General features: G+C 41.7%; 1 protein-coding gene across 5 annotated transcripts in view; it reads left to right on the top strand.

The window, feature by feature from the left end:
• HYDIN (HYDIN axonemal central pair apparatus protein) overlaps positions 1 to 26096 on the top strand; it is a 444836-nt gene that overhangs the window by 121790 nt on the left and 296950 nt on the right. For all 5 annotated transcript variants that reach the window (XM_074406071.1, XM_074406078.1, XM_074406094.1 and 2 more), the window contains 2 exons: positions 3296 to 3479; positions 18982 to 19081. In XM_074406071.1, coding sequence (XP_074262172.1) covers positions 3296 to 3479; positions 18982 to 19081 — 284 coding nt within the window. The remainder of the gene's footprint in view (positions 1 to 3295; positions 3480 to 18981; positions 19082 to 26096) is intronic.

Raw genomic sequence — 26096 nt, forward strand, 5'->3', positions numbered from 1 at the left:
GGAGTCAGGCCGCCTGAAGGTGTGGCTTTAGATTCTTAGTCTCCTCCAATAGACTCCTCCTTACACTCTTAGTCATGGCTCCAATTCTCATCAGAGTGCAAAGAGGAAGAATCCAGTACCCTCTTTCCTCCCTTTGCCTTATACTGGCTGTTACCGATTTGGAGTTTCAACAGCATGGAAGAAGAGCAGCATTTCGGCATTTGTTTTGTTTTCTTTGGTTTCTGGTGCAGGGGTTACAATTCTCATACTGCTCAGTTCATGGAGTATTATCATCCTCATCCTCGGTCCATGCAAAGCATTTTATTTATTCCCATACATTGCCCACCCCACTCCTGTTAATTCCCCCAAAGATATCATTCCAGTATGTGAATGTGTCTATCTTTTTACGTGAATCTGTTATTTCCAAATATATATTATCTTAGGGGAGAGACGGACAGAAGTCATAGTTTGTCCATTTTCTCCTTTTTTTCACGAGGCTGTATGCTTAACATCCTTCCACGTTGCTCTGTGTGATCCATTGTCTCCACCTTCTGCAGACCAGACCATATTCTGTCTCCCCCACATTTTCCCTGAGCATCCTTTCGGAGGGGCATCCACAGGCTTATGCCAGTGCAGGCATGTTAGGCAACCAGGTCAAAACTGTAGTGCTTCAGCCTGAGAACTGATTGACATTTAATTTCTTAAATGACTTGTTTTCTGTTGTAAAAAGAAATACATAGTGCACTAATAAAATTTAGAAAATATTAAGACAAGCACAAAGATGAGGGCAAAATTTCATTCTAATCCTTCCAGCCAGGGAAACCATAGTCAATATTTTGGTATCTCTTAATCTGTTTTTTTTCCTCAATAAGTACGGGTTTTTTTTTTTTTTTTTGCTTTTTTATTACAAAAGTGGGATTATTGTATATGTTACATTTTACCACTTTGTTTTTCACCTTAAAAATACTTCAGACAGGGCTGGGCGCAGTGGCTTAAGCGTGTAATCCCAGCATTTTGGGAGGCTGAGGTGGGTGGATCATGGGGTCAAGAGATCGAGACCATCCTGGTCAACATGGTGAAACCCTGTCTCTACTGAAAAAAAAAATAATAAAAAATTAGCTGGGCATGGTGGCGCGTGCCTGTAATCCCAGCTACTCAGGAGGCTGAGGCAGGAGAATTGCCTGAACCCGGGAGGCAGAGGTTGCGGTGAGCCAAGATCGTGCCATTGCACTCCAGCCTGGGTAATGAGAGCAAAACTCTGTCTCAAAAGAAAAAAAAAAGCTTCAGACATTTGAAAATGATGTTAAATATTCTATTTAATCCTACTTTACTAGCTGCTTATTATTCCCTAATATTCCCTGGATTCTTAGGAGGCAGTGTGTATATTGGTTAGCACCAGGGGATTCAAACCTCCAAAGACCCTAAAGTCCAGGTTATCTTTCAGCTGTATGATCTGGGGTAAGTTACTTAACCTTTCAAAGCCTCAGTTTCATCATCTGTATAATAGGAATGATGATCATCATTCTAATGACCCTTCTGGTAGTTAACGAGTATTAAATTATATGATGCATGTGAAAAGTTTGACAAGTACCCAACAAATATAATGTTCATGATTCCCATTTTTGCTCAACCAGCGCTTCATTATCTTACATCAAATTTACCCACTTGATCTGGTGTCCTTCCAGCACTTTAATGAGCATCTTTGTAGCTGTGTCTTTGTTTATATCCATGATTTTTCTTTCTTTTTTTTTTTTTTGAGACAGAGTTTCGCTCTTGTTACCCAGGCTGGAGTGCAATGGCGTGATCTCGGCTCACCGCAACCTCTGCCTCCCGGGTTCAGGCAATTCTCCTGCCTCAGCCTCCTGAGTAGCTGGGATTACAGGCACGCACCACTATGCCCAGCTGATTTTCTGTATTTTTAGTAGAGACAGGGTTTCACCATGTTGACCAGGATGGTCTTGATCTCTTGACCTCGTGATCCACCCGCCTTGGCCTCCCAAAGTGCTGGGATTACAGGCGTGAGCCACCGCGCCCGGCGAGGACCTATTATTTGAATTTGTAAGTTTTTCAAATCAATATCAGATAACAAAATCTCAAATCAAAAAGAAATAGATTCCTTTTTTTCTGTGAACTGAGCTGTCTTTAATTTGCCCTGCTGTGCCCAGCAGTATGGAAGGAATGCTCCTAGTCACCTTGGACACTGTCTTCCACCTGGCAATAAATATCCAGCACAAGATGCTTTCTTCCTTGGAACCAGACACGCTGAGCCCATTTCTTTGACTTCTCTTTGCAGTGTGACCAAAGCACCCTGAACATATAAGTTATTTAAAAAGAGTTATTTGACAATAGTTGGAACTGGGTCTGGAATTCTGTGATCCTAGGTTCCCACTCAGCACTTATATTGCTAAATAATTTGTCTCTCACCACTGGTAATACCAGTACAGTGATGAGAATATGGTCATATGTCCTTGGAGGAGGTAAAATTCAGTCTACAAAGTTCAGGAGAAATGTGAACACAGCTCCGGTGGGGGCAGTGAGTGGAGGATTGGGGAAAGCTGCTCTCACTTATCACGATGGATATTAAGAGCTAGAAAGAGAGAGAAGAGGAGGTCCCTGAAGGCATAGCTTGAGCATTTTGTAAGCTTGACAGCTTGGTGATGGCCTATGGTTGACAGAGAGAGAAAACCGGTATTTATGAAATTGCCAGCTTTGTCCCAGGAACTGCACTAGAGTCTTCATTACATTTAACCCTCAACACATGTTTCTGATGGAGCAGCTCCTATGAAGGCATTGAGGCTTAGAGGAATCGGTAACTCCCAAAGTCCCAGAGCTAGTAAACAGATCATAGAATCACTGTGCAAACCTAGTCTCTGCTGGCCCCAGGTTCTAATTATCCAGGTAACTAACAGCTAAGAAAGAATTAAGGCTAAGCAAATTTAAAAGGAACAAAATTGTCCTTGCCATGTGAAAGGCAGAATAGATGTTAAATATTTGAAAGGAAGCTCGGAAAACACAATTACCTGAAAGAAAATATTTGTCCAGATATATGTAAGGGCTCAGGAGTAAAGCAATGACTATTGAATAGGAAAGGAATCCAGGGAGGACCTCTTAAAGAAGGTGGCTGAAAATGAGCAAACAGGCTCTGAGAGTTCTGAGGACCGAGTGCCAGTGCAGCAGGTTACAGACTCAGGGCAAGGAGGGACCGCTCCAGGGTGATGGCTGAGGACATGTCCAGGAGGAGGGACTGGAGAGAAACCCTTTGCAAAGTTCTTCATGCGAGGAGCCACATGAATCTCACATTTTCTATTTTCTTTAGGGTCGGTGATAATCAGATCAAAGAGGAGAAGGATGAGACTGATGAGTTTTTTGAAGAGTGCATTACCGATCCTTCACTCCGAGAACGTCTTTCTGTTCTCTCCCAAACCTTTGCGAATCAGAGGAGGCTGGTGCAGGGAGACAGCATGCTCTTCTTCAATAGCATTTTCACTATGGAGCCCCTGGTGAGCATATAAATAAAAGTTGACCATACAGGAAACATAAGTGGGAGCACAGGGCTTGCTTTGACAAGAGTACTCACTTGGGATTGAGACAGTGAGTTCCAAGAGAGTGAAGAGTCCACCTAAAGAGCCTCACCATCACCTGAGACATTATATAGAAGGCAATGGTAAGAATGTTATGGGACACGTATATAGGTCATGATTTCCATGCACCATCTCTGTGTTAACCACTTCCTATGGCTTACCCAGTTCATCTCATTTGAATATGTATTTCCTTGCAAGTGTATGATACAAGATCCCATTAAAATTCCATTCAATTGAGACAAATTTTCTGACTTGCTCAAGGCCTAACAGCTGGGGTCAGTGGTTAGAAATTCATCCCTGATTGGCCTGTCTGTAGAGCAGGATTTCTCAACTCTGGCACTGTTGACCTTTGGGGCTGGATTGTTCTTTGTCCTATGCATTGTAGGATGTTTCATGTAAAGCATCCTTACTTTTACCCACTAGATGCTAGTGTGACAGCCAGAACCGTCTCCGTATACTGCCAAATATGCTCTGTTGGGCAAAACACCTGGGCTGAGAACTGCTTTGTCCTTCATTCATTCATTGTGTACTCATTGACTGCGTGGTCTCTATCAGGCACTGTGTCTGTACCAGACATTGATGGACAAAACTTGACCTCACAGTCTGTCTAGTGAGAGCTGTGCCAGAATTAGAATGGGGCCTGTCTGATTCCACAGACTAAACTCTTAACCACTCTTTCTCCCTACTGCCCCAAATTCAAAGTAGCTAGCGGCATTGCTCTTGACTCTACGCTAGGTGCTGTGCTACAGGCCTCCTGTGTATTAGCTCACTCCCACCAGGCAGAGAGTGATGTGAGGATCAGAATAGTGACAAGAGGTGAGGAAGCCTGCGGCTGGTTAGAGCTGCCGAGTTGCTGCCATTTAAATCAGGCGGAGAAGAGACATGGACGTGAGGACACTTGAGAATACAAGGTTGCTTGTGAGAAATGTCACTGACTTAGGCAGGCTCATTTTCCTTCCGCCTGCACTTCCAAATGGTTGTCAAAGGCTGTAGCATGGAAAAGGAGTTCCATGGCTAAATAAATTTGAGAAACGTGAGACTCAATATTATATGAATGGTTTCCTGGGTTTAAGACTCTGGAAAGCCTTTAATATCCTAATGTGTGTTGTTAATCTCCAAGAGGGAGCTTTTCCCTTGGAGACACCCTCTGGGACACTGTTTTGTGGGGCCTGCTATGTGAGTCACTGGAGGAGACATTAAGTGTTCTAGTTCAGAGGCTGAGGTGGTTTTCATAGGCTAAGAAGTTGGAGAAGGCTTCTTGAGAGAAGAACCCGGGCCTGAGTCTCACAAGACAAGCCTTTTGGAGAATGAAATTGTTGGTGTGCATGGCATGGTTTACCCAAGGCTCCATGAGTAGACTAGTTTCTTGAAGTCAAGGGTTCACATAGGGAAAGAAGGTTGGAGATGTGTGTTGAGGCTGAGACTTCTGTTATGTCAGAGGACCATCCAGGGCTCAAGTGAGCAGAGGGATCTCCAAATATAATGGGTTCCATCAAGATGAGGACCAAATTGAAAACAGGTCAAGCCCAGAGATATGGAAAAGGTCAGGAAGGAATGATAGGTGCATGCAAGCGGGTGGCTGAGCTGGGCTGAGGCAGGGAAGAGCAGTCAGTTATGATCATCTTAAACGTACTGGTAAGGTCCATGCCATCTGAGACTGTTCCCAGCTGCACTGGCCATCCAGGCTGATGACTGCTGCTCCTTCCTGGGCGGCCCTGAGACCACAACATGGTGGTCAGGAGGAGTCTGGGGATTAGCCACCGGTGAGTCCGGCCCATTTCTATTTCAGAGGTAGAAATACTGTGTGCTTCTCCAATGTGCTTCTCCTCATGCTTCCTTCCATAACCCACGGCTCAGTGAAGGTGATGTATGTGTGTTAATATATGGTGTCTACTGTGATAGTTTAATTCCAGGTAGGAACTGAATTGAGCATTCTTATTATGAGGCATCTTTTCTCCCTTAGGAAGAAAAATGTTTCAGAAATACACAGAAATTATACCAAAATGATAATTTTTAAGCAAATTAGACTAATTTTATTTGTATTGTTGGGGGGTGGGAATGCTAGAAATAGAAAGAAGGAAATACTCTCTTACAATATAAATGGTCTTTATAGAATCTGTCATGATTTTATTTTCCTTCTGTACTATTCAGTCTTTCTTCTCATAATAGTATTCATTAGCTGGTTGACAATTTTTGCAAAGTGAAAATGAAGGAATGAAACGTTCCTAGTTTTTCCAAAGTTACTCTGGTCAAAACACCAGAACTCAGTATCAGCTATAATGAATTGTTTATGGGTGTTAAATCTTCTTACTTAAAAACTATAGTTCCTGAAAGTTTTATATAAATACAGTTCTTATTTGTGAATATACTATAATCTTTCCTTTTACGTTACTTTTAAAGGTATTTAACGGGAAAATTCTACCATTTCCTAGGCTTCTTGGCACAAACGCAAGCCAAGGGTGCTTTTTACTGTTGAGGTTTTGGTTTTCTGATTCAGGTAAATAAATGCTACAGCAGTCTCAGATGAGGGAGCTGGGAAAGGATTTTTAGAAGAGAGATCCGAACTGATTATTGGAGGAAGGGTGAGATTTAATTAAGTGGAAAAGGTGATGGAAAATGTTTCCAAATGGGAAAATTACAAAAACAAAGAAAGATAACTGAGGTAATTCCATTCTTCCCGCTTCTGAAATAGAAATGGGCAGGACTCATCTGTGGCCTAACCCCCAGACTCCTCCTGACCGCCATGTTTCGGGACTCGCCTGTGGCCTACCCCCAGCCACCTCCTGACCACCATGTGGTCCAGGGCCGCCCATCCCCAGGAGAAGCAGTCATCAGCCTAGATCTGTAGTCCAACTGAGAAGAGTCTTGGACCATATGGACCTTAGCAGTGCATCTAAGATTACCACAACTGACTGCTCTTCCCTTCCTCAGCCCAGCTCCACCACCTGCCTGCGTGCACCAGTGATTCCTTCCTGACCTTTTCTGTGTCTCTGGGCTTGACCTATTTACAATTTTGGTCCTAATCATGATCTAACCCATTATATGTTGAGATCCCTTTGCTCAACTGAGCCCTGGATAGTTGTCTGACATGACAGAAGTTTCAGCCTTGACACACGTCTCCAACCTTCTTTCCCTACGTGGACCTTGACTTCAAGCGATGTTGGAGGATGTTTCCAATTGGGAAAATTACAAAAACATACCATTAGGGAAGGAGAATAGAAGAAAATTGAGCTACCTGACAGACTCACTATACTTAAGACTGTAGGCTGCCATCTCCCACCACACTTTTGCAGAAACACTGGGTCTGGGGAGTGGTCATGTGCATTCCTTTCAAAGGGGGAGTTCTGTGGTCAAATAAGCTTGGGAAATACTAGTTCAAAAGAAGGTGACTCTCCAAGCAGTGGAGTGCAGGCACCATTTTCCTATGACCACAGACCCCCCACTCCACAGAGCATCCACTGGGATCCATGTTTTGTGGATCCCAGTTTGATAAATTGTGCTGAGGGTGTCTGAGACTCCCTGCATGTTTGCAGCATGATGTGTTTACAGGGCTTTAGTAGGATTGTCCTGGGAGCCACATGTGAGTTGAACTGGAGACAGAGGATGAGATAAGTAGTGGAGGTCAGGTAGCAGAAGTGCCCAGTGCAGGAAGGGTCAGGGAGACTGACCATCTCTGCAGGCAGGGTCAGGTGATGTATGAGGGTGATGCTGACCTGGAACAGCCCAGGGGTGGTCAAAAATTTAGGAAATGGCAGAAATGGGAGATGGTCAGAAGGAAGACACTGAAGTGCTTTTTGATTGACTGGCTGTTGATGGTAGGTGAGACACTGAGGAATCTCATTTGTGTTCCTCCAAAGCTGTACTGAGGAAATTGGGAGAATTATGATGTCTTTGATAGAAATGCACAAGTCAGGAGTCCTGAGTTTAACTGCTAGCTTTGCCAATAGCAGCATGACCTTAAACAAACCATTTGATCTCCCTTGGCTTCAGTTGCCTTGTACACAAACAGGGTATTGCAGTTAAGTCACATTGATCCTTTTTGATCTACAAATTCTGACTCCAATTTAAGCTCAGACTCTGAGCTTCTTGAGGTCAGGGAGGTCTTTATCCTCATTTGTGCCCAGTGCCAGTGAAGAACGAATGAATTAATTAATGGAATGAATGCATGCATGCATGCATGCATGAACAAATGCAAATCAACAAATGATGATGAGTTTGGCTCTGAACATACTGAATTTAAGATGACTATAGATATTCCAGAAGTTTTGCAAATCTAGGACTAAAATTTATGGGAGGGAATTCAATACCAGAAGCAAGATTTGTGAGTGTTCTGTGAAGATCTTCACTGAAGCCATGAAAAGCAGATGGAAATTCTAACAGCACAGCAAAAAGTAAAATTACGGAGGGCTGAAGAGGGTCTCCAGGCACTCACATTTAGAGGCTCTGCAGAGAGAGGGGAAGCTGTGACTTCACAAAGAAGGCATCAGGAGGAGTGCCGGCCAGCTGAGAGCCTGTCATGGCTTGTATCTCTGCACATGTCTAATACGCATGGTTCAGCACCATTTGTTTCTGAAGGGTCTCTTCTGAATCTTGCTCACTATCAGGTCATTTGTACCAAGTGGCTACTACTTAATTTCTGACAGTGGAGTTATGCATCAGTGATTGGTTATTTCTTAGAGTGTGATTCCTTTTAATTAGCTTGTTGATGTGAGTTGAGTTCACAGTAGAAACAGAGAAGATTGGAACCAAGCAGTGTTTCCTCCTAATCTAATAATCAATCTCTAATTGATACTTTGCTCAAAAAATGAAAAGAAAAAGGTGATGAAGAGGCTTAGAGACCACCTTGCTTTCTGATGGACTCTTCAGCTTTTGACCACTGAGGAAAGCCACTGTGTTCTAATGAGGTGAACTTAAAAAGAAAATCTAAAACTATTACCTCAAGGTCTGGAAAGAAATAAGAAACATATGCTTACTTTCTCATACCTGTATCTCTCTATCTCACTTCTTCAAATATATCAGGGAAAGCAAACTTAGTTTAGCCCTAGTTGTATTCCCTGCATATCAAGTATTTTATGGAAGCATTGTTCTTGTTTCTGAGGCTCTTTCAATTTAAAGCAAGGAGATTCAAGATCAAGAGATTAACCCCTGTCCCTAAGTTGCCAATAGGTAGTGACTGGCTTGAATTTAAATAAAATTTTGTGAGGCCGGGCGCGGTGGCTCAAGCCTGTAATCCCAGCACTTTGGGAGGCCGAGGCGGGTGGATCACGAGGTCGAGAGATCGAGACCATCCTAGTCAACATGGTGAAACCCTGTCTCTACTAAAAATACAAAAAATTAGCTGGGCATGGTGGTGCGTGCCTGTAATCCCAGCTACTCAGGAGGCTGAGGCAGGAGAATTGCCTGAACCCAGGAGGCAGAGGTTGCGGTGAGCCGAGATCACGCCATTGCACTCCAGCCTGGGTAACAAGAGCGAAACTCCGTCTCAAAAAAAAAAAAAAAAGAAAAAAAAAAAATTGTGAATAGTATCAGTAAGAAGCAGTTTGATTCAATGCTATAAGAATGCCAGACTCAAAACTCTAGAACTGCAGTTCCTTCCTCTTCCCTTCCGCCTGCCAATGGTATGGCCACAGGTTGCTTCCCTTCTGTCACCTTCTTGTCGTGTTCATCATTTAATCAGGCCGTAGGATCCATTGCTCAAGTAGGATCCATTGCTCAAGCCTTGAGGAGTTAGTCTTGGGCATCCTGGTCATTGATGTCACTGCGTAGAACCAGGCCTGCTTGCTCCCCTCTCTTCCTTGTGATCTGAACAGAGAGAGGCTAGTGGTTGCTCCCAGGCTCAGAAGTGGGAATTTAACTTTTGAGAGACCCCAGAAGTGTTCATTGGTGGAGAAAGGGAGTAAGGACCCAGAGTACATTAGTCTGATCTCAGGCTGCTGATAAAGACATACCTGAGAATGGGTAATTTATAAAGAAAAGAAGTTTAATGGACTCCCAGTTCCACGTGGCTGGGGAGGCCTCATAATCATAGCAGAAGGTAAAAGGCATGTCTTACATGGTGGCAGACAAAAAATGAGAACCAAGTGAAAGGGGTTTCCCTTTATAAAACCAGTAGATCTCATGAGACTTAACTACCATGAGAACAGTATGGGGGAAACCACCCCTATGATTCAATTATCTCCCACTGGGTCCCTCCTACAACATGTGGGAATTATGGGAGCACAATTCAAGTTGAGATTTGGTTGGGGACACAGCTAAACCATATCACAGAGTGACCACAGGTAGAAGAGAGCCCAGTACAGAGGGCTGGGAGGAATTTTTAAAAATCTTTACTTGATAGTTTACATTTTTGAAGCATCCAAAGAATTGTTTTTCTGGTCATTAAAGCATGGAGTGTGTTATCATTGTTTATGTCAAGTTTCTCATTAGTCTACATTTTTCCATTATTCCTTGCCTAAGGAAGGTACTGGGTTCTGTAGAATACTGATCATTCTCGAAATGATCAGTATTTTTCGCCCCCTTTGGAAAAGAACTGCAAAATTGAAGTTCTATTATGCATGTTTTGTGCCTTCCAGAAAGTCAAGTAGAACCGGCTACTTTCAGAAATATAATATCCTATTTGTATTGGAAGGGCTCTGGCTTTACAGAATTTTGACAGTTTTTTTCTGTTATTTTATCTGCTTGTGTCCCTTGGATACTGTGAAAGAGAGAGATTAAAAGACAAAAAACAGTCCTGAGAATTGAGAGGCCAAAGAATATCATAGGGCAGAAAGAGAGAATTAAGCTTTTGCTTTCCATGGGCATCGAGGAGTCCTCTGAGGAATGGCAGCACAAATGTGCTGGCCTTGTTTCTGGACCCTGATGCTGCTGGCTCAGGTCACCAATTTTCTGAATACTGAACACTTGGTATTTTCTCAAAAAGAAAGGTATGATACTTTAAAGATATTTACCTAAACTGGCCCTAGCTGATTGGTGGACATTAGTATGCAGGGGAATGTTTCTGCTTCTGTTAGCAAGTATTTCCTCTATTAAAGAAAACTTCATCTGTTATCCCTAGGGAAGCTTAAGCTTAATTTAAGCCTTAAAAAGGAGAGAAACTTGATAATTTCTTTATTACCATATAAGTAATAGTAAACCGTGCTTCGTTGTCATCTAAGCCTGCACAAAACGTGCTGTTCCAGCAATTCAGACTTTGAGAGCACAGCTCAAATTTAGTTTACTTTATTTTTCCCAGGTGGGCATAGCATGTGAGCTCAGCAGAACCAGGTTGGGTGGAAGCCCAGATGGCTACCAAAGAAGAAAGACCCAGCTTTTCACTACACACTCCTTTCACTTCTCCTACCATTATAGCCTTGAGTCACATTGCAAACATGTGGAAGCTGACTCTTTGGAAATAGAAACCAGAAAGGAGAAAGAAGGACAGGGATCTGCGAGAGCAAACTGTCCTTGACAAGTCACGGCTTCTCCATCAGTGCAGTTCTCCTATTCCTCGGCCTTTGTTTATCAGGATCATCCTTTCAGACCCTTGTGCCCAGCCACACTTGTCCCAATTGTTCTGGTACATTCGCTGCTGTATTGCAGAACAAGAATAGGTAGCAGGAGGCCTGGGGAAGCCTTAGAAATAGCATGGTTCCTAGGGGCTCATTAAATAAGTTAACAGCCTTCCTTGCTAGACAAGACACAGTTCTGTTCTCTCCAGAGAAAGGTATGAACATCACACACAACTACCTCCGCTCTACAGAACTTATGATTCTAAGTGGACTTTTCACTGCAATGTTTGTGTTGGAGGTGAGATCAAGATAGAATACACCTTTTGTGAAGCTTCCTCTGACAGAAGGTGAAACCTTAGAGCCCTCTCTTGGAAACTTTTATTGTCATTATTTTTGAGAATCATAACTTTACTTGATTCATAGTTTCTTGTTCCAGGAAAATAATGAAGCAGAAAAATCCCCTTGTGTGTCATGTGTCAATTTGAACTTTTCTCTCAATGATAAGTAGTATAGTTTAGCTTCAATTTTTTAGCTTCCATTTATTTTTCTGTTTCTCTTTAAGACAATTGCTGTCTGCCCTGGGTGACGTTACAGAGAGCCATGATTTCTCTTATTTATCTGGAAATTGTGGGTAATGGAACAGATTATAGCTTCTATAATCTGTGGTTCTTTTTTCTTATTCTTTGATAGAAATTTGGCTTTTAGAGCATGCTTTCATTTCCCAAGAGAAATTCTTTATGTTGATATTTTTCTAATATTTTAAGAAAAACTATAAGGCAGCTGAAAATATTTGTTTATGTAGTCAAGAACATTTCTGTTTGGGTGAAACAGGGTCGAATTCATCACCTATTATAATTACTCTTGATGTCATTATTCACCCCCCTGCTCTGAGGTGGCTGGATCGTGACCTTCACCTCACCAGAATACTTCATGCAGATCTACCACGCATTTCTCAAGACTGCAACATACTAATGTTGACTTTGTCGTCCAAAAGAACCTCCCCTGAGTCACCTTCCAGAAGTGACTGGAAGGATACGAGCATGCAGGGTGTCATGCTGTGTTTAGCAGACAGGCACACCAGGTCTTACAAAGCCTGCTTGAGTTGCAGTATTTTTCAATTTCTTCTGGCCTTTTTTATGATGTTGTGAAAAAGGTGAGGCCTGACTCTTTTTATAATTGTAGTGAGTTTAGGGAAGTTAGGGGAAAAAATATTACAGATCTTAGCTCTGTCACTTACTATTGGTCTGGCTTTGGATAAGATACTTCTTTTTGCCTAGATCAGGGGTCCCCAAACTACGGCCCACAGACCGCATGTGGCCCCCTGAGGCCATTTATCTGGCCCCCGCCACACTTCAGGAAAGGGCACCTCTTTCATTGGTGGTCAGTGAGAGGAGCACAGAATGCGGCGGCGCCACAAAGTACAGTACTACTTCCGGTGACGTGGGACGCACGCGTCATGGCTCTGGAAGCGCGTCATAGGACGCACATCCGGTCTGCGGCTGCAGCGCCCCACATCACCGGAAGCAGTGTGAAATAACAGCAGAAGTAGGAAGAAAGGCAAAGCACTATAACCATTACTACACAGTACAGTGGCCCTCATACTCCCCCAAATGTACAACAACATAATGGCCCCTATAACCTCCCTTTGCCCAAAAGTCTCCCCCCACATTACTACACACTGTGTTTCCCCTATTATAAGACCCTGTCTTATATTAATTTTACCCCCAAAAGACGGGGGCTGTCTTCTTTTTAGGAGGTGTCTTATAATAGGGGAAACATGCAGTAGTGGGCTTCCCACAGAAGAGGCCCACCGCTGCTGCAGATGTCTAGGACGCTGTATACACAGTGTCACAGGCTGATCACTGCCATCCCTGTATACAGCACTGGAGATGGTGCTGGGCTTGTGACACTGTATACTGCTGTCTGGGATAGTGGAGGCAGCAGCGCTGGCTGTGAAGGGTGTCACACCTTGCATAGTCCGGCCCTCCAACGGTCTGAGGGACAGTGAACTGGCCCCCTGTGTAAAAAGTTTGGGGACCCCTGGCCTAGATTTTCTCATCTTTAAAGTGATAATACTACTTCCCAAGGTGGTAATGATTGAACTAGTTAATGTATATAAGCTCTTAACGGCCAGGCACGGTGGCTCAAGCCTGTAATCCCAGCACTTTGGGAGGCCAAGGCGGGTGGATCATGAGGTCAAGAGATCGAGACCATCCTGGTCAACATGGTGAAACCCCGTCTCTACTAAAATACAAAAAATTAGCTGGGCATGGTGGCACGTGCCTGTAATCCCAGCTACTCAGGAGGCTGAGGCAGGAGAATTGCCTGAACCCAGGAGGCAGAGGTTGCAGTGAGCCGAGATCGCGCCATTGCACTCCAGCCTGGGTAACAAGAGCGAAACTCCGTCTCAAAAAAAAAAAAAAAAAAAAGATAAGCACTTAACACAGTGGGGGGAACATGAGCTCTCAGTGAGTGGTTACGAATATTATGATTTGTAGTGAAATACATTTGTCTCTTGTCAGATTAGAGAGTATGATTGGTAATTATAGCATTTGAATGGGCAAACATGTAGAATACTCTTCTAAATGTAAGTTGGGAACTAGAATGCAACTATTTTATTTGATAAATGTAGAAGTTTAGTCATACTGTAATCTACTTTTCAGATAAACCAGGTAAGTTAAATATGTATATAACTTTCTGTTCTTGCACTTTGGGTTTTTTTAAGCAAGATTTATAAGAAATCGTCTTTCAAAGAAGAAGTGAGGGAGAAATAAAGGGAAGGAGGTAGAGGTTTAATAGAGAGAGGGAAAGGAAGGCCATTTGTATAAAAGATTTTTGTTTAAGGATTTTCAAGGGAGTTTTTTTTTTAAGTCCCTTTAAATATTGGTGATAAAAATTTTTAAAGGTGAGCACTTTTGAATGACACCTTTCTCGTGATCATATTTGTCATCTGTCACAAACCACTGGCTGTTGTTCATAGACAGCTTTCAGCAAGTCTCAGAACTGTGGCCATTGAGTCACTTGGTTGTTTATTCTTGTTCCAGAAGGAAGCATAAAGTTCCACATCCAGAGATACTTAATAAATTGGGCAAAAAATTTCAATATGAGAATTAGCTTTAGGCTTGAAAATTTAAAGTTGATTTTTTTCTAGAAGGTCACTTTATTAATAAGTAAAATGCAATTACTTTACTCATTACGGATCTGAAGGAAAAACATTAAGACCAAGAAAGAAGATAATTACAATATAACTGAAGGCCATTTTGACAATTATTTTCAACCAACAAGGTCATAGTCACTTACAGATTCAATCCTGTGTATTCAACTTCTCATTTGGAACAGAAAAATGGGCAGTCATGGGAGAGGGGTCATGTGTAGAAGGCTCGCAGAATGGGGGACCCAGATCTATGTGATGAGGCAGGTTTTGCAGAACCGGGAAGAAGGGATATTGATGTCAGAGCCAGAAGAGAAATTTCTGGATGTTTTGATTTTCAGAAATGTTAGAACTGAGTAATAAATAAAGAAGGATTTTTTTTTTCGGAGATGTAAATGACATGGAAGTTAATTTCAGAAGTGTTGGAGAAGTCATATGAAATCTTTCAAAGATGTGAAACTGGAAGGTGGGGTGTAAAGTTGAGGCTCATCACCTGTTTCCAAGATTTGCACTCCCATTTGCTAGAAAATGCTATATTGAGATTTTGCTATAAGGGAATAGAAGTTCTTTCTCTTTTATTTGAATCCCAACTGAAAAATAGGAATATCCTGTATGTTCTTAATTCCTTCAAATGACCTAACTTTGAAAGCATCCCTGTGTGAGAGGAAATCAAATAAGCATGCTGTTTTCAGATACACACAACCTTCTTAATACATTGTACCTGCTCCAAGCCCAGAAGAGGGTTTTAAAATAAATAGGGTTTGTCCTCACTTTATTGCTCTGGCTTGGTGAAGGCTGCAAGTTACAAGTGTATGTCACAGGCAGAATAAGACAGCTGCAGCCAACAGTAAGTAAGCACTGAGCCCACAGCTCCATTTGCTCAGTCTGAACCCTGTGGACTCAGATTTCCTTGCACTTGTCTTCTCATCAAGCAGAGAGGCTTCTCCATCTCCCAAGAGCATCTACATCAGATGAGCTCTCACTGATCACATCTGAATGTCAACGCTCCCTCCTCTGGGGAAATTCCGGTCACCTCTGTGGAGTGTATCTGTCACCACACACTCCCATCCCACCAGTTTTGCTAATCAAACTTCTTTGATGATGGCAGTCCAGGAGTGCTTCTGAGAGAGAACTGAAGTGTGTTACCTTCTTCTGCACATGGACCCTTGATTCTCTTGCCGGGATCATGCTTTTGAAAGCTTTCCAGTCCACTCCAAACCATAAGACCCTTGACTTGCCCACATGTACTGAGTTTATGTGATTTCCAGTGGGGGCCACTTCCTATAATTCTGGTGAGAATTCTCTAGCCTGGGTTCTCTCAGGATCCAAGATGGTCCCTGGCCCTTTGGTCAATCCATTTGTGTAGGAGCAGTTTAACTATGTCCATTCTGTTTACCCAAACAGAGCAGAGTCTAAACCCACCAAGTGAATACGTGTGTGTCATGGGTGAGTAAGAAGCCCAGAATTTCGGTAGTCCTGAGATGAGATACCTACTGATACACCATTGATTGGCTGAGCTGCCTTATCTGCCTGGCCTCACCATCGAGTCCAGCCATGAGTGTTTCTAACACTCCAGATCACTAAAACTCCTACAAATCCAAAGGGGCCAGGTATGCATCATTTATAAGAAGAGAACAGATATTTATTTCAAGATTTGGAAAGGCGCCACAGTGAAATGCCTCAATAAATTAAAGTGCTCAGAACTTCTCTCTTCCCCATATTATCTCATAGGTCTCTTTGGACTCTACAGTTGTGTGACTTTGGAGGTTTTGGATGAAGAGAAAATGGTAGAAGTAGATTGCAAAGGTGAATAGGCGTCTGCTAATGACTACACAATGTGCAAACTATTGTATAGTCATTAGTAGATGCCTATTCATCTGTGATATTGATTCAGTAAATGTTTGTTGCTGATTCAACAAATATTTATTGAGTACCTACTAAGAGCCACGAAGAATGAAGTCTCCATGAGGGTAGTTGCTGTTCTACCCCCAACCAAACCAGAATAAGCCATCTCTGGGCTGATCTGGGGATGTGAGCTCTAAAGGAAACTAGGCTGTATAAGACATTTAAAAATGAATATTCAGTAAGTATTCACTGTCTGCCCAATGTGTTCCCAGTACCAGTGCTTCAGAGAAGCAGAAAGGTGTGGGCCATGACTGCAGGGAACTTATTCCTTAGTGGGAAGGTAAACGTGTACAAACATTTTACAGTATATGTGAGAAGTGCTGTGTCTCTATAAAGTCCAGCGGGGTCACAGAGGAAGAAGTACTTGACTTCCACATTCCTGACTTGAGGTGACAGCGTAAGGAAACATTCTTATTCTATAAAAACATAGCCATGGCCCGAGGTGTCATACCTGCCTGATATTCACAGCCCTCTCCTTTACGACTTAAGCCCTTGTGCCACCCTCATTCTGAAGTCAGGAGAGACACTGCCTACAAAGCGTACTGATCAGACTGATTGTATTAATAAATAAACCCACATTGGTTCTAGATTTTTATTTCCCCCCTCTTGTTTGATGTCTGCATTTTTAAGCCCTTTTGTTCTTTTCTAAATTCTTTATTCCAGAAGTATGTTCATTTCTAGCCAGACTGCAAATAGAGTATGCACCAGGGACTGTCTGGAGCTGGAGCCTAATTATTTATCAAGTTGCCTTTCCTTAGTTTTCTATTTAGCTGGTGGGACTGTTTATAGATTTTTGGATGTGTTGATCATTTATGCTCATTTAGCCCTATTTACAAAAATCACACAAAAACCACACGTCTTTTCCCCTTTTCAATGCTTTCATCTTAGTCCTTCTGAGTAGCACAGAAATAGCATCCATCATAGTAATCAGTTATTTACTGAGTTCTGCCTGAGCAAGGGGGAATGCATTTGACCTGCATGGCTTTGTCAGTCCTTAGGAAATCCTTTGAGGCAAGTGCTATCAGCCTCTCCTTTTACAGCCTTGAGAAGCTAATAGGCCGAAGATTACACAGTTTGTTAAAAAATTTAAAGTAGGCCGGGCGCGGTGGCTCAAGCCTGTAATCCCAGCACTTTGGGAGGCCGAGGCGGGTGGATCACGAGGTCGAGAGATCGAGACCATCCTGGTCAACATGGTGAAACCCCGTCTCTACTAAAAATACAAAAAACTAGCTGGGCATGGTGGCGCGTGCCTGTAATCCCAGCTACTTAGGAGGCTGAGGCAGGAGAATTGCCTGAGCCCAGGAGGCGGAGGTTGCGGTGAGCCGAGATCGTGCCATTGCACTCCAGCCTGGGTAACAAGAGCGAAAACTCCGTCTCAAAAAAAAAAAAAAATTTTAAAGTATACTTAACAAGGAGATTCTAATAGATTTCATTTTGCGTTATCATTTTAAAACTTGTTTTCGTCATTATGAGTTTTGGGTGGTTCACATTAAAGGGAGAAATACCACACAGGCGCAGAAGCAGGGTTTGACTGAGCCATTGTTCTACCTCGGGCCATTACTTTGCTTTTATAGAATAAGAATGTTTCCTTATGCCGTCACCTCAAAAGTCAGGAACATGGTGCCTCCATCAAGGAAGTCAAATACTTCTTCCTCTGTGAGCCCGCTGGACTTTATTTATAGAGAAACAGCACTTCCCACATATATTGTAAAACGTTTGTATACATGTTTATCATCCCACTAAGGTATAAGTTCCCTGCAGTCATGGCCTACACCTTTCTGCCTCTCTGAAGTCCTGGTACTGGGAACACATTGGGCAGTGAATAGAAACTGAATGTAAATTTCAAAATGTCTTATACATCCTAGTTTCCCTTAGTAACTCATTATGTGTTCATAAATTCACTAAAGTTATCTTTGAAGTTTGTTTCCAACTTGTACCACCTCATAAGTTATCAAAAAGTATATGTTTACTATCTGCTGGGTGAAAGAATGCTTTCTTGTATTTGTTAGAAAAATGTTCTTTTTTAAGTTTCCTGGAATTGAACCCTTGTACATTGTTGGTGGGAATGTAGGTTGGTATAGACATTATGGAAAGCAGTATAGAGATTCCTCAAAAAATCAAAAATAGAACTGCCATGGGATCCAGCAATCCCGCATCTGGTGTATGCCCAAAGGAAATGAAATCAGGATCTCAAAGACATCTCTGCACCTCCGTGTTCACTGCAGCATTATTCACAATGGCCAAGCTATGGAAGCAGCCTGAGTGTCCATCAACAGATGAATGAATAAAGAAGTGTATACATACAATGTAATGTTATTCAGCCTTACTAAGAAGGAGTTCTGTCACTCGTGACAACACTGATAAAACTGGAGGACATTGTGCTAAGTGAAATAAGCCAGACACAGAAAGACAAAACCACATGATCTCACTTATATGTGTGTGAAATCTTAAAAAAAGTCAAACTCATAGAAACAGTTTGGTAAGAGATTGGTGGTTACCAGGCATCAGTTGGTGGGGGAAATGGGGAGATGTTGGTCAAAGGGTACAAACTTGTGGTTTGTATAAGTTCTGGAGACCTAATGTAGCGCATGATGACTATCGTTAGTGATAACGTATGATATGCTGGGCACTTGGTAAGAGGGTAGACAGACCAGGTACTCTCACCACACACATACAAGTTAACTATGTGAGGAGATGGATGTGTTAATTTCCTTGACTGCAGTAATCATTTCACTATGCAAATGTATATAGAAACATGTTGTATATCTTATATACAATTTTGTGAAAAAAAATTCATGGAGTTACAATGCAGTAACATTTAAAAGCAGTGTCTTTCTTTTGTCCTATTGTTTTCTAATGATTCTGTCACGTTTTTCAGGAAGGTGATGTCTGGCCCAACTCATCAGCTGAAATCACCGTGTACTTTAACCCACTAGAAGCCAAGTTCTATCAACAGACCATTTACTGCGACATTTCAGGTAGTGACCTCTGCCAAGTAGTAAACTCATGTTACCAAGTGCCCAGAGCATAAAGTGTGGTGCCTGAGTGTGTGTGTGTGCACATGTGTGTGTGCACACGTGCATCTGTGCATGTGTGATGAAGCCCTGGGCAGTGCACAATATCGATTAGGGGAATTATGGAGCCAAGCCATGCCCCTCTCACTTCTTTCTAGAATAGATTGAACTTTAAAGTTCTTTACAGTTGTGGCAGTATGTGGAGGAAATGGGAACTGTATTAGTCCATTTTCATACTGCTGAGAACTGCCTGAAACTGTGCAATTGATAATGGAAAGAGATTTAATTGACTCACAATTCAGCATCACTGGGGAGACCTCAGGAAACGTACAATCATGGTGAAAGGTGAAAAGGAAGCAAGGCACCTTCTTCACAAGGCAGCAGGAGGACAAAGTGCCGAGCAAAGCGGGAAAAAGCCCATTATAAAACCATCAGATCTCATGAGAACCTACTGTCACAAACACAGCATGGGGAAACTGCCACCATTATTCTATTACCTCTACCTGGTCTCTCCCTTGACATATGGGAATTATGGAGATTACAATTCAAGATGAGATTTGGAGGAAAACACGAAGTCTAACCATATCAGGGACCATGGCTTTTAGATCAGTAAGAATGTTGCTTGCGACAATTTCCCACAATCTCATTTTTTTTTTTTTTTTTTTTTTTTTTTTTTGTGAGACGGAGTTTCGCTCTTGTTACCCAGGCTGGAGTGCAATGGCACGATCTCGGCTCACCGCAACCTCCGCCTCCTGGGTTCAGGCAATTCTCCTGCCTCAGCCTCCTGAGTAGCTGGGATTATAGGCACGCGCCACCATGCCCAGCTAATTTTTTTGTATTTTTAGTAGAGACGGGGTTTCACCATGTTGACCAGGTTGGTCTCGATCTCTCGACCTTGTGATCCACCCGCCTCGGCCTCCCAAAGTGCTGGGATTACAGGCTTGAGCCACCGCGCCCGGCCCCAATCTCATTTTTTTGGTTTCTTTTATAGTATTTGATTACTAATTTTTTTCTTAAGTTTTACCAAAATAATGCCAAATGGGATGGAAAGGCAGCCTGGCAGAGGCCAGAGCAACCAGGAGGGTGTACAGGTGGGGTGGCAACCTGATGACACCAGAAGATTTGATACATATGGGGAATTAAGCAGAAAAGTAAATCCATTGAGGCTGATGGGAGCCAGTATTTCTCACTATTGGAGGAAGGAGATACAAACTTGGAAAAGAAGGTGAAGCCAAACACTTTGAAATTGGAATGGAATTAGTATTTTTTGCTCCATCAACTTTACATAATCTCATGATGTGTAAGGATATTGGTGCATGTAACTAGGTTACCCCTGACCAGTCCACTAGCCTTCTCCCCCAGCCCCTGTGAGCTGTTCCACTTTTACATAATCATTATTGATAACATTGTTAAGTCTTCTTCTTACATAAATATTACACACCGAAGAGCCAATTAGATTCTGGGATTACATTTTATCTTGTTTGTTCAGTGCTCTGATTCTCAGTCACTCGAAGAATGTCCCTAAGGTCTGTATCAAGTATATTCTTTCTTTACCAATTTACCAGTTACTCACAATTATGCCTCATTTTAGTTTGCATCATAACTCTCTTCTGTACAGCTTTTGATTCCCAACCCCCCACCGTGGTTTCTAATTCTTTATTTCTTCACTGCTGTTTAATGTCAGAATTTGTTCTCTTCTTCTCTTTGAAGACATTTCTCAGAGCCTATCAACTGCTTATTTTAGTTCAGATCAGTCACCTCCTGAACAAACAGTTGTTATCCAGGAATTTTTTAAAATGTATGTTTCTGTGTGTTCAATCATTCCTTTTCATTCTGTTTGCTCAGGTAACTTCCTTAGAAATTATATATATATATATATATATATATATATATATATATATATAATGTCTGTATATAAAAATATGGAAGTGGACACTTTGATCCTTGAATCGCTGAAAATACCTAATTTTGCCTTCATACTCACTTAGTAGTTTGACTGACTATAGGATCCCAGGTTCAAAGTCATTTCTCCTCAGAACACTGGAGACCTTGTGACTTCTTGATTGTAAAAATTCCAAAGCCTGAGGTCATTTAATGTCCATTCCTTTATAGGATAGACAGCCTGTTCTTTAATCTCTGGATGTTTTAGGGGTCTTCTTTTCATATTTGGGGTCTGAAATGTGATGAAGTCATGTCTGGGAGTGGCCTGTTTCTTGTTCATCCTCCCCAGCTTTCTGTGGGCCATTTGAGTCTGATGACTCACATCACCTCAGCTCTAAGAAATGTTGTTTCATTGATATTCTTTCCTCCATTTTTCCATTTTATTCTTCGGGAAAAACCTATGAATCCAGTGTTAGATCCGGAAGATTGATCATTTTTTGTCAAAGAACAAGATTTTAATTATCCAACACTACTAAGAAATGACACTAAATATAATTCAAAGCTATGCCTAGAGAAATACTGACATTCATTAATCAGGAAAGGTGGCAGGAGTGTGCTCTGTAGCTGTGGCTCTACGCAGCCACCAGCAGACCTGTGGCCAGCACATGCGGCATCATTCCTGATGTGCAGAACCACCGCCCTGAGCTTAGATAGTCCATTTGGTACATTACTGCTATTCAAATGGCAAGTTTCCCATTTATACAGATAACAGCAACAAACCCAAGTTACTCTTTGACTTGAATTGTTTCCCTTTGCAGTTGAAACTTTCCTTGCCTGTCTTCAGCAGGTTCAAGAATGCATTTTGCCACATTGGTTTCGCGGCATCTTCCATTTTGGAACTTTCTTTTTTTTTTTTTTTTTTTTTTTTTTGAGACGGAGTTTTTTGCTCTTGCTACCCAGGCTGGAGTGCAATGGCGCGATCTCGGCTCACCGCAACTTCCACCTCCTGGGTTCAGGCAATTCTCCTGCCTCAACCTCCTGAGTAGCTGGGATTACAGGCACACGCCACCATGCCCAGCTGATTTTTTGTATTTTTAGTAGAATCGGGGGTCTCACCATGTTGACCAGGATGGTCTCGATCTCTTGACCTCATGATCCACCCGCCTCGGCCTCCCAAAGTGCTGGGATTGCAGGCTGAGCCACCACGCCCGGCTCCATTTTGGAACGTTCTTGCTGACGTACAAGTGGGTGTTACTCAAAAACTTGAAACGTTTACTTTTTTGCAGTCAAGGTCAAGCACTGAACTTTAGCATTTACCAATTGCTTTGCAAGAGACTCAACTCAGTTTTTTTCTGAATACTCCCTAGCGATCTTTCATTTCCACAATATTTTTAATTTTCAAGACCTCTTTTGTTCTCTATTCCTGTTTCATAACTAAGTGTTCTTTTATGGATGCAATTTCTTCTCATTGATCTGAGGATAATCATTTGAACTTTCATTTCTTAAAAAAATAAATCTTATGTTCTCTAAATTGCCCATAATGTCAGCTGTTTGTCTTTCATGTATTCGTGGGGTTCCTTCCAATGCCTTATGATCCATGGCCATTCATTTGTATATAAGAATGCAAAAATGGCTTTCATGTTGATGGTAGCTAGTCTTACCTCTGCTGTTTTCTATCTTGGTTTCCCAGGAAACACAGGTTTCCGTGTTTGCTTTAAACCTGGTGGGGGGCGGGGGGAGTATAAGAGTGCACTGTCAGCAAGAACATACATCATTTGCAGCCTTCAAGTACAAAAATTCCCCTATTCTGCTACACCCTGCTGTGTTCAGTCCATATTTATGTAGTCACTTTTTTTCTGTGTAAAAGAGGCTCAGGCAGTCTAAGAATGTGCAGAAAGATGAGCTGCCTGGCCCAAGCCTGTCTACCCTGAATCCTCCCTGAGGTGTGTGTCCTCTCCTGATGATGTTTCCCTCACCCTTTCTCGCTATAACCATCACCTCGACTTTTATGATAGTTGTTTTCTTGCTATCATGTATAATTTTACCACCTTCGTATTCATCCCTAAGCAAGAGTATAGTTGTGCCTGTTTTTGTAATTGATATATTGATATCTATTTTTGAAACTGACACACACACACACACACACACACACACACACATACACACACACAGAGGACTCATCCAGTATATCTTATGCTGCTAGCACCAAGAAAATGAAGCTATTCAATAGAAGTTGATTAAATAAATAAGCAAATGGAAACAAAAAATGACTGAATGAATAAGTCCTGGTTTGATTTAACCTCGCCCTTGCATGTAAGTGTAGAATTCTCCACACGACCTCAGAATGAATACGGAATGGACTAGGAGTTTTTGGATTAACATAAGTCTGTGTCCACCCTGCAGATCAGCATCACCTACAATGCACAACCTGCTAGGTCTAGAGGAATGTTAGCACAGCAGTGTCAGACGTGGGCTGGAAATGCTCCAGTGGCCCCCATGTTGCAGGTGGTGGGACCTCCCTCCCATCTGCAGCTCCCTGCAGACATCGTGCTTGGCCTTATTCCAGGGGTTTGGCTGCTCTCCAGGAGGTTCCCAGCCATCACACAACAAGTCAGATTTCTCTATTGTTTTGTTCGTAATTCTGAATTCTGCCACAGAATTCACATCCTGGGTAAGCCGAATAGTATAATTTTCCATCTGCACAACATTCTTCTTTATTTTGTTAGTGGATTATTAAAAGATACGCTTGCCAGGGAAGGGCTTTGCTTACATAGTAATTCCATGTTATCTTCCTTATAAATTCTATGCAATTCTCTGTGTCTTTTCAAGAGCCGATGATGATTCCTTACTGTTATCTTCAACAAGTTGGTAAAACCTCCTGGTCTTAGGTCACTAAGAAATTCTTGTTAGATAGGTAACAAAAAGCTCCTTCCCTTGTTTCGTTTTGTTTTGCTTTGAGTTGAGATATATGTGGCCTGTAGAAGCAAATACATTTAGATAATACTTTCTTCCTCGTGTCTTTTTGCCTAATGATAGTATACTTTATATAATGGTTTTAACACATTGTTTTTAAAATATTTCCCAGAGATTACACATAACACTAAATAAAAGATGTCATTCTTTTCATGATTACATAGGAATCCATTGTATTTATACACCACAATTTAATTTTTAAACTTGTGTCATTATTGACAGAATGTAGATTCAGAAATGACATAATACATTTAGTGATAGGCACAGAAGTGGCCTCCCAAAGATGTCCAGATCGTAACCCCCAGAATCTCTGGACAGGTTACATTACACGGCAAAGAGGAATCAAGGCAGCAGATGAAATTAAAGTTACTAATGAGCTGACTTTAGGACAGGGAGACTGTCCTGGATCATGTTGGTAGCTCCGTATAATCAAAAGGGCCCATAAATGTCGAAGAGGTAGGCAGAAGGATTGGTTTCAGTGTCACGGGGACGTAATACGAGAAAGTCTCAACCAGTCATTTCTAGGCAGTGAAATTGGCCTACGTAAGCAATTCAAGGAGCCTCTAGAAACTGGAAAAGACAAGTAAACGAATTCTCCCACCCGAGTCTCCAGGAAGGAATGCAGCCCTGCATATACCTTGATGTTAGCACAGTGAGACCCACTTTGGACTTTGTTTGCTTATAGTTGCATCTTTTTATCTTTTAAAATAAATTTTTTAAATTGACAAATAATAACCATACATATTAATGGGGTACGCAGTGATATTTCCATACACATAATGTACAGCAATCAGATCACTTTGGACTTTTGACGTACACAACTTTCAGATAATACATTTTACAATAAGCCACTAAGTTTGTGACAATTTCTTGTAGCAGTACTTGGAAACTTAAATACCTACCTGTACATTATAACAAATAATTATAAGGCAACCACTATGTTATTGCTACCAAGGTCAATAATAGAATATTTTCAGCAGCTAGAAGCCCCTATGGGTTCCTTCCCAATCATACGCCTCCCCTGAAGTCACCACCATCTGTTCTTGATGACCATCATGTCCTTGCTTTTTTTTTTTATTTATTTTTTATTTTTATTTTTTGCTTATGATTTTAAAAAACCTTTTTGCTTTTCTTTTAGATTCAGGGTTGCATATGCAGGTTTGTTACATAGGTAAGCTCATGTCACAGGGGTTTGTTGCACAGATTTTTGTCACCCAGGTTCTAAGCCTAGTACCCAACAGTTATTTTTCCTGATCCTCTTCCTCCTTTCACCCTCCACCCTCCATTTGAGTCCCCGGTGTCTGTTGTTCCTCTCTTTGTGTCCTTGTGTTCTCATCATTTAGCTCCCACTTTTAAGCGAGAATATGCAGTATTGTGTTTTTCTGTTTCTGCGTTAGTTTGCTAGGAATGACAGCCTCCAGCTTCATCTACATTCCTGCAAAGGACATGATCTCGTTCTTTTTTATAGTTGTGTAGTATTCCATAGTGTATATGTACCACATTTTCTTTATTTAGTCTACCATTGATGGGCATTTAAGTTGATTCCATGTCTTTGCTATTGTGACTAGTGCTACAGTGAACATATACATGCATGTTTTCATGGCAGTTCAATTTATATCCTTTTGGGTATATACCCAGCAATGGTATTGCTGGATCAAGTGGTAGTTCTATTTTTAGTTCTTTGAGGAATCACCACACTGCTTTCCATAATGGTTGAACTAATTTACACTCCCACCAACAGTGTATATGTTCCCTTTTCTCTGTAACTTCACCAGCATCTGTTATTTTACTTTTTAATAATAGCCGTTCTGACTGGTGTGAGATGATACCTCATTGTGGTTTCAATTGGCATTTCTCTAATGATCATTGATATTAAGCTTTTTTTCATATGCTCATTGGCCACATATATGTCCTCTTTTGAAAAGTATTTGTTCATGGTGATTTTTGCCCACTTTTTAATAGGATTGTTTTTTTTTATTATAAATTTGTTTAAGTTCCTTATAGATGCTAGATATTAAATCAAACTTTGCAAATATTTTTCCCATCCTGTAGGTTGTCTTTTTAGTCTGTCCATAGTTTCTTTTGCTGTGCAGACACTCTTAAGCTTAACTGGATACCATTTGTC

The sequence above is a fragment of the Saimiri boliviensis genome, chromosome 1 (genome assembly GCF_048565385.1).
Source record: "Saimiri boliviensis isolate mSaiBol1 chromosome 1, mSaiBol1.pri, whole genome shotgun sequence".
NCBI lineage: Eukaryota > Metazoa > Chordata > Mammalia > Primates > Cebidae > Saimiri > Saimiri boliviensis.